Genomic DNA, 13,536 nt, shown 5'->3' on the forward strand with positions numbered 1-13,536 from the left:
TTTCTAAATTTATCCGAATTTCAAAATAAGAACAAAAAAGTAAAAAGAAAAGAATTTTGCTACATACAAGCACAGTTGCGCGCTAATCTGTGTACCAATATTGATTTATTCATATTTAAAATTTAAATTAACACTATTTTTAATTAAATCTATTTTTTAACTAATCACATTACATTGATGCACAAATTAATACATAATTATACTTGCAACTATATTTTCCAAGAAATGTCAATCCGGTGGGTTATACTACCAATCTGTTGCTTCGTAGATTGAATGACACGGATATAATCCGTTGAGTTGAACGTTGGTTGTCCACGACCGGCCATGAATGTTGTACCCTCTGAGAAATGCAAGGGCATTGCTGGAAGAAACTAAAGGGTGATCAATCTGTGGCTCAGATTATGAAGTTGCAGACTCAAACAGTACCTTATCTAACATATCTTCATGTACCGTTCTAACCACACGTTCCTTCAACTCGCTTTCGATCATAAATTTTCTTTTTATTTTCCTTTTTTTTGTGATTAATAATTAACTTAACAATGACTCTGTGCATGAAATTCAATTTATTAACTAAAAAAAAATGATTCTACTGTATAAATAGAATGAAATTGTATCAATCAGCTTTAGTTGCAGACATGGCCAGCCACGCAACTCTAGCTTATTCAAGAGTACCTACAAACACAAGGCTGCCCTCCAAGAATTCCCACTCTGTCCCCACCCAATGCTTCTCCAAGGTTACTCTTGATCTCTCTCTAGTGCATAGAATTCATGCTAGAGAACTTTTTTTCTTTTCTTTTATTTGTTTCTTTATGGTTTTGTTAGGATTCTCAATTCATCTTGGTTGTGCAGAGGCTTGAAGTCGCTGAGTACTCTGGCCTTAGAGCCAGTACATGTATGACCTACGCTAATAGTGGTAGGGATGCATCCTTCTTCGATGTTGTGGCTGCCCAACTTACTCCCAAGGTTCTCTTACATAATATTACTCCTTCGATATTTGTATGTTTAAAGATTAGACCTGATTAGATTGTTGTTTTGAGTTAATGATCCATTCATAAATCTGATTCTTTCTGGTATTACTTCACGCCTATCCTGTTGTAGGCCCCAAAAATGCTTTGTTTAACATGTTATAAGCCCCAAAAAATGGTTTATTCTTGGCTTAATTGAAGAGTTAATCCTCAAACTTGCGTAAGCTTTATTTGAGCTTTTCAAAGGGTAAAGAACCATACCAAAGTATAGGCTGCTTGACTAGCCACTTATGATCGAAACTATTTTGTGCCAAGTTCAAGTGGCTTGGTTCGTTTTACAACCTTAGTCCCACCTTGTGATAAGTAAAATCAACCTTTTTCACAATTGACTAATAATTAATGCTTTCAACATATTCTTGAAATCAGAAAACTGGATCAGCTCCAGTCAGAGGAGAAACAGTGGCAAAGCTGAAGGTGGCAATCAACGGATTTGGACGCATTGGCAGGAACTTTCTCCGATGCTGGCATGGCCGTAAAAACTCACCTCTTGATGTTATTGTTGTCAACGACAGCGGTGGTGTCAAGAATGTACGATACTTTATTTACAAATTTTGGATGCCTTTATTGCCATGCTTTTGGGGAATAAACTTGGTTAGTATTAATGAGCATAATTTGTCATTGTAAATGCAGGCTTCACACCTGCTAAAATATGATTCTATGCTGGGGACTTTCAAAGCAGATGTGAAAATACAGGACAATGAAACCATCACCGTTGATGGTAAGCCCATCAAGGTTGTCTCTAACAGGGACCCTCTCAAGCTGCCCTGGGCTGAGCTTGGCATCGACATTGTCATTGAGGTAAGTCACATTCAAATCTCAACTATCAGAGTCTTCTTAAGTCCAGTATACAATACTTTTGTAACTCAAGTGGAGTATTTTTCAAGTTGGCTCTACTTTGGACGGACCTTATAAGTTTATTTAATAATTTGCCCTACAGGGAACAGGAGTATTTGTAGATGGCCCTGGTGCTGGGAAACACATCCAAGCTGGTGCTAAGAAAGTCATCATCACTGCTCCAGCTAAAGGTGCTGACATTCCAACCTATGTTGTTGGGGTAAATGAAAAGGATTACTCCCATGAGGTTGCTAATATTGTAAGGTCAGTATTCATGTATAGTCCTATGAGGGTATGGAAACAATTGTGATTTAGCTTCAGCTAGTTGATTTCTTATGTTCTCTCTTGTAATGGTATACTCCAAACAGTGTTTAACCTTTTTTTTTCCTTTTGCAGCAATGCTTCTTGCACCACAAACTGTCTGGCTCCTTTTGTGAAGGTCATGGATGAAGAACTTGGTAAGGGTTCATACAATTAGGATTCATAAATCTAATAAAACCCTTATCAACAAAACCTCTGTTGCACGTTATACTCCATCATGTAAAAATGCATCTTTAATGCTGCCTTATGTTTCAGGCATTGTCAAGGGAACCATGACAACCACTCATTCTTACACCGGAGACCAGGTATGCAATCAAACATGAAACCCTTTACTTCTGTAACAAATCCTATCAAGTTCCAAGTATCATATTCATTTCAACTACATTGTGTATCTTCAGAGGCTCTTAGATGCTTCACACCGGGACTTGAGGCGAGCCAGGGCTGCAGCTCTGAACATAGTCCCAACAAGCACTGGTGCAGCCAAGGCCGTATCTTTGGTGCTACCCCAGCTGAAGGGCAAGCTCAACGGCATTGCACTCCGTGTGCCTACGCCCAACGTGTCAGTTGTTGACCTTGTAGTGAACGTTGCGAAGAAGGGCATTTCAGCAGAAGATGTCAATGCAGCCTTCAGAAAAGCAGCCGAGGGACCATTGAAGGGCATATTGGCTGTGTGTGATGTCCCTCTTGTTTCAGTAGACTTCCGGTGCTCTGATGATTCTTGCACCATTGACTCTTCATTGACCATGGTCATGGGTGATGATATGGTTAAGGTGGTTGCCTGGTACGACAATGAATGGGGATACAGGTGGGGATACTCAATCACATGGACTCGTACTCACAACTTAGCTTGCTGTATATTGATGTCGAATTCATTTATGATATTGATGTCGAATTCATTTATGTATGGAAGATGAAGAATTCGAGGATGAAATTTTGTTTGGTAACTTTGATTCTGTTGTTTTACAGCCAAAGGGTTGTTGATTTGGCTCATCTGGTAGCAAGCAAGTGGCCAGGTGCAACTGTAGCAGGAAGCGGAGACCCATTAGAGGACTTCTGCGAGACAAACCCGGCTGATGAGGAATGCAAAGTCTATGAAAATTAGATGAGTAGCTGCAATGCTGCATCTTTTTGGCCTTGGGCTGAGGTTTCATCGTTCTTTTTTCTTTTCCAATTATGTTGTAATGAAAGTCGAGGGAGAGGAACAAAGTCATCGAACAGTAAAATATCAAGCCAGTTCTCCCACTCTGTAATAATCTTTCAAAACGAATGATTGTCAATGATGAGTTGTGTGAAATGCTAACTCAGTAGTACCAATAATCCATGTGTATCGTGTTGTTCTATGACCATTTAAAACGCACGCAATCACTTTACTTTCCGTTGACATTCAACCTCCAAGGGCTCATACCTTTGGTGGGGAGAAAAAAATATGAATTTATAGAAATTCTTGGGACAATATATAATACGCAAATCATGAATAATGATTAAATCGTCAAAGTTTCATGTCGTCAGCTTGGCACCTCTCACATTTCTTGTAGGGAGAGATTTCCATGTGCTCAAAAGGATTCGACTCATGGATGGTTGGATGGAGTTAAATGTAGATGACAAACCACTTGGGAACCAAAGGCTCTTGTGGAGGGAGTATAATTTGAAACCCAAAGGGGTGGCTTTTTCTACCTTTTATGGGTACTAATATAAAAGCTGAACTAAGAGATATTCTCCAAGGCATGCATACAAGCATGAAGAGTTTTTGTTCTTGGCATGGTTTTGAATTTTGATAGTGGTGTTTCTCATGCCCTCAGGAGAGCTGATTAATATAGTTATGTATATCTCATTTTATACGCAAAGAGAAGATATACATGTAATAAAGACTAGAGAATACAAAATATAAGCGTAAGGATCAAAATTCTTAAAGAATTGGACAATAGAATTAAATTGTGCAATTCTTCTTTCTCTTCTTTTAAAGGAAAAACAAATTGCACAAATTTAATATTCTTCTTTCGTTTTTCTTAAATGATTAATAAATAATGGGCGATACTAGGTTACCCCTCAAAACTCAGAAGTGCCCTCAAAGTGCCTCTAATACATCTTATTTGTTTTTTAATGTTTAACAAAAAAATATATAAGTAGTAATATTTTTAAATTTAGGTTGCGTTTGGACTTTAGAGTGATCTTAGATGTTTTGAGTTGATTTATAAATAATAGTATTTTGTAGATATCATTGATATCTATTTAAATGTAAATAGATTGAGATATACGTTCAAACTTATAAAATAAACTGAGATAAATTTAAATTTTTATAAGAAGTTAAAAAAGTAGTGGATTCGATCATTAATTAGTTTAAGCTGAATTGAGTTGATTTTAACAAAAATAAATAAAATAAGAGAAATAATAGTTACTAACTTACAATCGTGGATGCGCAAGTGCCGTATAATTATTTAAAAAATAAATAAATATAAAATTCACATAAAAAAAAAATTAATTTTTTAATTATATATCTCACTATTTTTTAAAATGATTATACGCAATTTATACAGTCTATAACTATACATAATATTAATTATAAAATAAATGCGACACTTTTGGGACAAATTAGTAATTTTTATAATTAATTAATTATTAAATTGTAAGTGAGGCGGAATGTCTTAATTATAGGAATAATATTATGCAAATATCGTACAATCGGATCGATTAAAAAGTTAATTTTTTCTTTTCTTATAAATCTAATATTAATTCACTTTTTTAAAAAAAATTATGCCACATTTACACAAATACACTGCAAAAATATCATTTCTCTAACTGTAAAGGGTCCACAATATAAACACGCCTTCCCGTAAGTAATCCGCAATTTCCTGTCCATTCTCGGAATTTGGAACCCTGAGACATTTCGATACATGATCTTAGATTCTTATGTCCAAATTGAGAATCTTAGGAATGAGACGCGCTCTGGTACTTCTTCTGTTATTGGCGGGGATATATTTATCTTCAATTGGCGTTCTCTGCAGCTCGGCCATCACCAGCCCATCTCTCAAGGGTTTCAACGTCCTCAACCCTCTTTTGCCACCCTTGCCGTGAGTACCTATCATTTTATATAGATTCGTGTTTTACATTCACTAAAGTACATGCAAAGATCGGGGATTTACATACGCATGCATGGATATGTACTTAGTATAGTTCAGAGTATAAAGGGTTTAGGTATATATGTGTCTCCTGATTATTCTAATTGATGTGTTGGGTGTTTGGTCTTTGATTGTAGCAAACTCGAGGTAGCAATAGTGGCGGATTTGGATGGAACAATATATTGTTTGGACCCTGATTCAAGGAAAATTCTGTGGTCGTTTGCGTCGGGCCGGCCGACTTACTCTTCATATCAGGCATTTCTCGAGGATGAAGATGGTAAAAGTAATGTTTCTGACCCAAACGATGACTTCTACATTGACTGCGACGATGATTGGGCACTCTATCTGCATAGCAAGAGCTTTGGGAAAGTGGTACGCAAATTACGCTTTTTCTGCATGATGTTTCTTGTTTGATGGTGCATAGAAGTTCCCGTTTTGAATATCGGGGATTTGTCAAACTTCTCAGTTGTCATGTTTTCATTTGAAAGATATCGTAGAAAATCTTGAATGAGAAGCCCGCCTAGAGGTGCTTCCATTTGCGTGAACGTGAAATTACGCCTTTTGTTCTGGTGTGATTGAATTAATGATGTACAATCATTGTCTTTTGCATTCCAGAAGCTTGCATTCAGTGCTGAAGAATACGTCAGAAATGCTCCATATGTATCGGAGGATGGAGGAGTCACATTAGGAACAAAGAAAACCACTGTGTTCCTTGTTGATTTCAAGTCCGGAAAAGTAGTTTATACATTTAAGTTGAATGATTCTCCTTCCACATCAGGGGTTCGAGGTGCGAAAGAAAACCCTGTTTTATTGGATGAAGATGCTGAGGAATTGGTGCGGTCTGGTGCTTTGAACTTGGAAACTGTTGAGCAGCCGCTTTATATCAAGAGGACAGATTATGTATTGCAGCATTATTCTCCACGCAATGGCAAAATTTTGTGGAATTTGGCATTTTCTGAATTTGATGCTGCTTTTCGGTATCCAAAAATTGAGAGTTCTTATGGTGGGATTTCTCCTAAAACAGGGAAAGAGCTTAGTGAAGAGTATGGGGGTGATGTCAATTTGCAAATGCTTTATCAGTTAGCACCAGTTGTCTTTCGAATTCGCGATCATAGATTAACAGAATCTCTTTCTGTATTTGATAGACTAAATGACAATTCTGGAGGCAGACCACTCCCTCTGCCTGCTCCTGGTCACAATTCTCCCTCAAGGGTAATTGACCGATTACAGCTGCCTCCTCACGAAAATGAAGGCATACAAATGCTCACTTTGCCCACTCCTGAAAATAAGAACTCTGTGATGATGGTTGTGCAAGATGGAGATGCCAATGAATTTAATATCTCGAGAAAACCTGCTGAAATTATGTCTAGTTCTCATATGAGGTATATTATATACTTTCTTCTGGCTCTTATATCCCTTATGGGCTTTGTGTTTTATCGATATGTAGCCTCTGGAGAGCAGCTTAACTCAAATAAGCATGGGGAGGAACTCAAAGTACAAGCAGGGGCTCCCAAAAAAAGAAGAAGTAGGAGATTGGGGAACAATAAAAAACTTGCCGTGAATCAGGAAATGCCAAAAGACATGTCATACATCAATAATGTTGGAGAGACTAAAGGAGTTCCACACATTGAAGGAAGTGAATGGAAGTCACTGCTAACGATTAATGATATCGTAGATGGTCATGTAGAGGGACGTAGGATTGGTAAGTTAGTAGTTTCGAACAAAGAAATTGCTAAGGGAAGCAATGGTACCGTTGTACTTGAGGGAATTTATGATCGTCGTCCAGTAGCTGTTAAACGCCTTGTGCAAACCCATCATGATGTGGCTTCAAAAGAGATTCAGAATCTTATTGCTTCCGACCATCATCCGAATATTGTCCGTTGGTATGGAGTGGAGTATGACCAAGATTTTGTCTACCTCTCTTTGGAGCGTTGTACTTGTAGCTTAAATGATTTGATTTTCTCATGCTCTGAATCTTTTCAAAGTCAAGTAATTATGATGAAGGATCAGGATTCCAACTTCAATGAGTTTGACATCCAATTACAGTCACTGAAGGAAAATAAAAAGGATATTGAATTGTGGAAGAAGAACGGATACCCTACACCCCAGTTGCTGAAATTAATGAGGTTAGTTTAATGCCTGCCATACCTGCTCCTTTTTCTTCTATCAAAGTTTCTGAGCTTTGGAAAATTCTATACAACACACTACCATTCCACTTTCATCCCGCTATGTAAGATGTGACACATTTATTACCATTGAATGATCCTTTATTGAATGATTCTTTATCATCCAATGGTGATAATTGTGTCACGTCATACATAGTGGGATGAAAGTGGGGTGGGAGCGTGGTGTATAGTATCACTCTTAAATTTTTTTAAATTTTCTGTAGTGCTTTTCAATAAATAGCAACTAAACTCCAAGTAAACGTGAGTCTTCAGCTCGTGTTGACTACATCCCTACCCTTTAAAAATGAAAAACATCTTATCAAAACATAAATAGCAACTAAATAGAGTAGGAAATACATACCTTACTGAAGATGTTATCATTACATATGGTACTTCAAGTTTTTTTCACATGTTTCTACAACAATTGGTGTGCAATATCAGTTCTCTTACCAGTGTGAAGGTTCCAACAATTTTTGCAATGACCCCCTTTTTCCTATTCATGGTTAAAAACCAACCTCAGAAGAAAATGGTGACAACATTGAACTTTTGCATGATATTCAGATTGAATTAACTGCTCCATTAATGTTTTCTGATTCATGTATAACCCTGCATTCAACATCTCAAACATCTAACTTTGAGTTAGATGGCCCCACTTGCTCTATTCCCTTATTATAAATGATATGAGGTATTTTTGGTTGTGGTTGAGAGTGATTTGAAGAAAGAAATGCTGCTTTTTAACATGTGCAATGAACTCATTGTGGGATCTTATAAAGTGTTACTTAGAAATGAAGATTAACAAGTCCCTGATGAAAGCAGTCTCAAATTTTCCTCAATTGCTTTACTGACTATGTAGTAGTTTTGCAACAAGCAGTGGCAGAACCTGGAGTTTATTCTCTTCTTTGATTTTCTTTCCTTTTTTATCTTGGTGGAAGGGGAAGGAACTAGAGTGTGATGATAAATTCGTTTTCTTCTGTGTCTTTGCCGTACATGTGAATAGAAAAGGTTTGTAAAGGCTAAGTGTCTCCATTAAGTCCATAGTGGTACTTCAAGATTGTGGGGCCATTCACAACGGGCGCTGGTACTTCAAGTTTGAAAACATGTGGCTTGCTGCAAAGGGGTTTGTAGAGATGGTGCGTGCTTGGTGGTCATCGTATCAGTTCATTGGCGCTCCAAGTTTTATTCTTGTAGGTAAGTTGAAAGTTTTGAAATTAGATCTGAAGAAGTGGAACTTGGAAGTTTATGGCCACATTGACAATCAGAAGAATACCCTTTTAGAGGAATTGCAAAAGTTAGAGGGAAGGGAATTATTGGGAGATACCTCGGAGGAGGTGCGTGTGAGGAAGGGCACGGTTATGGCAGATTTGGAGAGAGTCTTGTTGTCGGAGGAGATTTCTTGACGTAAAAAATACAGGGCCCTTTGGTTGAAAGAAGGAGATAAGTGTATGAAGTTCTTTCATAAAGTGGTTAATTCACATCGGCGCAGTAACGCTATTGAGGTCCTACATTTAGGTTCTCGGGTGCTATCCTCTCCTGCTAAACTAGAAAATCACATTATGGATTATTATGAGACTTTTCTCACGAAACCGGCTGGTTGGAGGCCAAAGCTAGATGGCTTATCCTTTGAGGCAATTGATTCGCAGAGTGCATGTATTTTGGAGAGACCTTTTGAGGAAGACGAAATCTACAAGGTCATCTCTGGTATGACTAAGGATAAATCTACAAGGTTAAAAGTTTGAAAAATCCCTTAATGCAACGTTTATTGCTCTCATTCCCAAGAAACACGGGGCTTCGATCATAGAGGATTTTCGCCCTATAAGCTTGGTTAGTGGTGTTTACAAAATTATTTCGAAGGTGCTAGCCAACCGGTTAAGTCTTATGTTGGAACATATTATTTCCAAGGCTCAGAATGCATTCATTTCATGGGAGACAAATTCTTGACTCGCTACTCATTGCAAATGAGTGTTTGGACCATAGATTGAGGGAGGGAAGATCAGGTATTCTTTGCAAGTTTGAGAAGGCATATGATCTTGTGAACTGGGAATTCCTCTTATATCTACTTAGGAGGTGCGGTTTTGGTGATAGATGGATTGCTTGGATGCGTCATTGTATTTCTACCGCCCGGTTTTCAGTTCTAGTCAATGGTACACCTGCTGGTTTTTTTGATAGTTCTCAGGGTTTGTGGCAAGGAGGTCCTCTATCTCCTCTTTTTTTTTTTTTGGTTATAGTTATGGAGGCTTTTAGCCGGATGGTGCAGGCTACGGTGTGTGGAGGGCTCATATCTGATTTTCAGGTGGGTAATGGTTTTGGCGGCTTGATTATCCTCTCACACCTTTTATTTGCAGATGATACTTTATTGTTTTGTGAAGCGGATAGTGGCCAAATTCAAACTCTACGTGCATTGTTACTTTGCTTTGAAGCAGTGTTGGGGCTCAAGGTGAATCTGGGTAAGTCCAAGATGGTTCCAATGGGTGCGATATCAAATATACTCAGTTTAGCAAACCTATTGCATTGTAAGGTGTCCTCTTTGCCTTTGAAGTATTTGGGTCTCCCGTTTGGAGCAACTTTTAAGGCTAGAGTTATATGGGACAGGGTGGTGGAATAGATAGAAAAAAGATTGGCTAGTTGGAAACGGGTATATTTATCGAAAGGGGGTTGTCTCCCCCTTATTAAGAGCACTCTTACTAATCTTCCTACTTATTTTTTATTTTTGTTTCATTTGCCGGCAGTGGTGGGGAACAGGATTGAGAAACTCTTCAGGGCATTTTTATGGGGGGGCATGGGGGAGGAGAAGAAATTCCACCTGGTTAGATGGAAGACAGTTTGTGTTTCAGTGGCACATGGGGGTTGGGAGTGTGACTTAACTTTTAATAAAGCTTTACTAGGTAAATGGCTATGGAGATATCAATTGGAGGGGGGATCATTGTGGAAGGAAGTTATGAATGCTAGATATGGAGCTGCTTGGGGTGGTTGGTGCTCCAACGAAGTGAGAGGGGGGCATGGTGTGGGATTATGGAAGTTTATAAGGAGGAAGTGGTCATGCTTTGAAAAACATATTTGTTTTGTAGCCGGAGAGGGCAATCGAATCAGTTTTTGGCGGGATGTGTGGTGTGGAGAGTATGCCTTGGAAAGAGCCTTTCCGGTTCTCTATCTTATTGCTGCTAATAGGGGGGCTTCAATAGCGGATATGCGATTACTCTCTCATGGTTCTCATGAGTGGAATATTCTTTTTAATAGGCATTTCCACGACTGGGAAGTATCTATTCTTGTAGATTTTTTCAGTCTCTTATACTCCATGGGGACTCCTTTGACACAGTGTGATTGATTGAAGTGGAGGTCTAATAACCACAAGAAATGTACTGTTAGGGGGTACTATCAAATTTTGACGACACAAGATCATCCTCAGTTCCCTTGGAAGAACATTTGGAGGACTTGTGTGCCTTCCAAAGTTGCCTTATTTGTATGGAACGCCACTCTTGGGAAGATCTTAACCACGGACAATCTGAGGAAGAGGGGTTGTGTAGTTATGGATTGATGTTATTTATGTAAAAAAAAAAAAAAAAAAATGGAGAATCTATGGACCTTCTTACTGCATTGTGAGGTAACAAGGGAGTTGTTGGATGAGATCTTTCACAAGGTTGAAGTTGCTTGGGATTTTGCCTGCAAGGGTTGTGGATTTGTTGGGTTGTTGGAGGAAGATGCAAGGTTGTCATCAAGTGGTAGTTGTGTGGAAGATGTATTAGGTGTTCTATGTATACTTTCTGTGTACGTGAGCTATGCATATTTCATTCAGATCAATAACATTTATCTCTTATTCAAAAAAAAAAAAAGTCCATAGTGGTGCTGATTATGTTTCATGACCATTTTCCTCCAATTAGAGGATTTGGAGGGAAGATTGCCAACTGGGTCTGATATTGGAATGTTGAACTGTTTTAGCAGTTGCTGGACTGATTAGTTCTTAAAGAATGTCAACTTGGCTAGTTCTGATCCTGAAAATTTTTGGAGACCCACAAGTGACCTTAGGGAACTGTATAACAACATCTTGATTTATTTATTTTTAAGGTCACATTTTTTTATTATTATAATTACTTACCTTAATGAAATCAGAGTTGAATAAATTACATGAATTGCTCAGAATCTGGAAAGTAAATAAACTGCTCAGAATTTGACGCAATTGTGGTTTTTGCAGAGATGTGGTTTCTGGGCTTGGCCATTTGCATGAGCTTGGAATTATACATCGAGACCTAAAACCTCAAAATGTTCTTATAATAAAGGAGAGGTCTTTGTGTGCAAAGCTTTCAGATATGGGCATTAGCAAACGCCTTAGTGGGGGCATGTCTTCTTTAACCCAGCATGCTACTGGTAAGAACTTTTTAACTAGTTTAATTGGTCAGCACCTGAAACATACATATGGTTGATATGGTTGTTTAGGAATACAATTAGCTGAATGTCACTAGTAAGTGATGTGAGTTGAGGAAAAAAGTGAAGTTTTTGATGATTCTACAAACTTTCAGAATTAGCGTTGTGTCATCGGCGAAGCATTGCAACAAGCCTCTTAATTTCCTGTTATGTTTTCTGCATTTCCTAAAGGTGCGTGCAGGCTTAGCCTGCTATTGTTGTTGTCTAATTTTCTCCGTTGGTTACAATAGGTTGTGGGAGTTCGGGTTGGCAAGCACCTGAAATACTTCTCCATGGGCGCCAAACACGGGCTGTGGATTTGTTCAGCTTAGGCTGTGTTCTCTTTTTTTGCATCACAGGGGGTAAACACCCTTATGGTGACAGTATTGAACGCGATGTCAATATTGTGAACAACCGGAAAGACTTATTCTTGGTGGAGAATATACCAGAAGCTGTCGATCTTTTCTCTCATCTCTTGCATCCCATCCCAGATATGAGGTAAGGCTTTTATCTTCACACTTCCAAATTCAGGAGTTTTAGAGAGAGCTATCGTTAGCCATTAACCTGAGAAATCTAAAAAGCAATGTTATCTGCAGGCCTTCATGTAAGCATTTCACTTGTACATATCTTTTACCAGCAGGAAATATCTTGGTAGTTTATTGAACCAATGACTGTGGGATCCCAGATATGCTGTCTGTATTATGGATGTAGAAATGGTTGAATACCTACTAGTAGCATAGTTCCAATTGCTAATCGCAAAAATATCATTGATGTCATTGGAACGTGAAATAGGGTATTTTTCAATCCGCTTATGATGTTGTGGCTGCAATATTTTGTAGGCCAAGGGCTATGGACGTATTGTATCATCCCTTCTTTTGGGATTCTGAGATGCGACTCTCTTTTCTTCGAGATGTTAGCGATCGTGTTGAATTGGAAGACAGGGAGAATGAATCCGAGCTTTTGAATGCATTAGAAAGCACTGCAGCAGCGGCATTGAAAGGGAAATGGGATGAAAAGATGGAAACTGCATTTGTCAATAACATTGGGCGCTACAGGCGATACAAGTATGACAGTGTTCGCGACTTATTGCGCGTCATAAGGAACAAATTAAATCATTACAGGGAGCTTCCTCAAGAAATTCAGGAAATTTTGGGGCCAGTACCTCAAGGGTTCGATAGTTATTTTTCAAGCCGATTCCCAAGGCTCTTAATTGAGGTTCATAATGTGATGTACAGGTACTGTAAAGAGGAGGAATTCTTTCGAAAATATATAAACGGCAATCTAATTTAAATAGAGTTTAAAAATCTAAACAGAGTTTAAATTACTGTATGTAACAGAATGTAATATATAATGTACAATGGCTATTTAGTTTAATTGCTACTGCTCCATGGCCTGTTGTTCCTTCCTCATCTGTTGTATTGTTTAGATTTCAACTTTCCTCAGTCGTGAATATAAAATACGATCATATCTCACACCTTTGTAATTTTGCATTGTTTGGGGTGTTGAAGCTTTAAATGCTGTAGAATCTGTTTGAATTTCCATTCCATTGATTGCTTAACGGGCGCCTGCTTAAAATCAAAGAAAATACTGAAAGAAATTTATCATTTATTATGTACATACGCATGCTACTCTCATCTTATGATACTAAAGATATCATATTATTCGCAGAATAAATGTTAA

General features: G+C 38.1%; 2 protein-coding genes across 4 annotated transcripts; both read left to right on the forward strand.

Annotated features, from left to right (window-relative positions):
• Positions 1-543: 543 nt before the first annotated feature.
• Positions 544-3,497, forward strand: LOC122317351 (glyceraldehyde-3-phosphate dehydrogenase B, chloroplastic-like). 2 transcript variants are annotated; one of them, XM_043134386.1, is made up of 9 exons: positions 544-734; positions 823-963; positions 1,392-1,553; positions 1,656-1,823; positions 1,963-2,123; positions 2,256-2,317; positions 2,436-2,485; positions 2,579-2,985; positions 3,147-3,497. In XM_043134386.1, exons 1-9 carry the CDS (start codon positions 603-605, stop codon positions 3,280-3,282), a joined length of 1,419 nt encoding a protein of 472 aa, XP_042990320.1. In that variant the 5' UTR covers positions 544-602; the 3' UTR covers positions 3,283-3,497. The 2 variants fall into 2 exon arrangements, with proteins under 2 accessions (XP_042990320.1, XP_042990321.1); XM_043134387.1 differs by having other exon boundaries at positions 549-734; positions 850-963.
• A 1,485-nt stretch (positions 3,498-4,982) lies between these two features.
• LOC122316030 (serine/threonine-protein kinase/endoribonuclease IRE1b-like) lies at positions 4,983-13,328 on the forward strand. Of its 2 annotated transcripts, none has more exons than XM_043132463.1 (6): positions 4,983-5,248; positions 5,434-5,668; positions 5,912-7,422; positions 11,648-11,820; positions 12,108-12,354; positions 12,453-12,678. In XM_043132463.1, the coding sequence occupies exons 1-6, from the start codon at positions 5,088-5,090 to the stop codon at positions 12,517-12,519; spliced, it is 2,394 nt and encodes a 797-aa protein (XP_042988397.1). In that variant the 5' UTR covers positions 4,983-5,087; the 3' UTR covers positions 12,520-12,678. The 2 variants fall into 2 exon arrangements, with proteins under 2 accessions (XP_042988397.1, XP_042988396.1); XM_043132462.1 differs by lacking the exon at positions 12,453-12,678 and adding an exon at positions 12,696-13,328 and having other exon boundaries at positions 4,984-5,248.
• Positions 13,329-13,536: the final 208 nt, after the last annotated feature.

The sequence above is a fragment of the Carya illinoinensis genome, chromosome 7 (genome assembly GCF_018687715.1).
Source record: "Carya illinoinensis cultivar Pawnee chromosome 7, C.illinoinensisPawnee_v1, whole genome shotgun sequence".
NCBI classification, from domain to species: domain Eukaryota; kingdom Viridiplantae; phylum Streptophyta; class Magnoliopsida; order Fagales; family Juglandaceae; genus Carya; species Carya illinoinensis.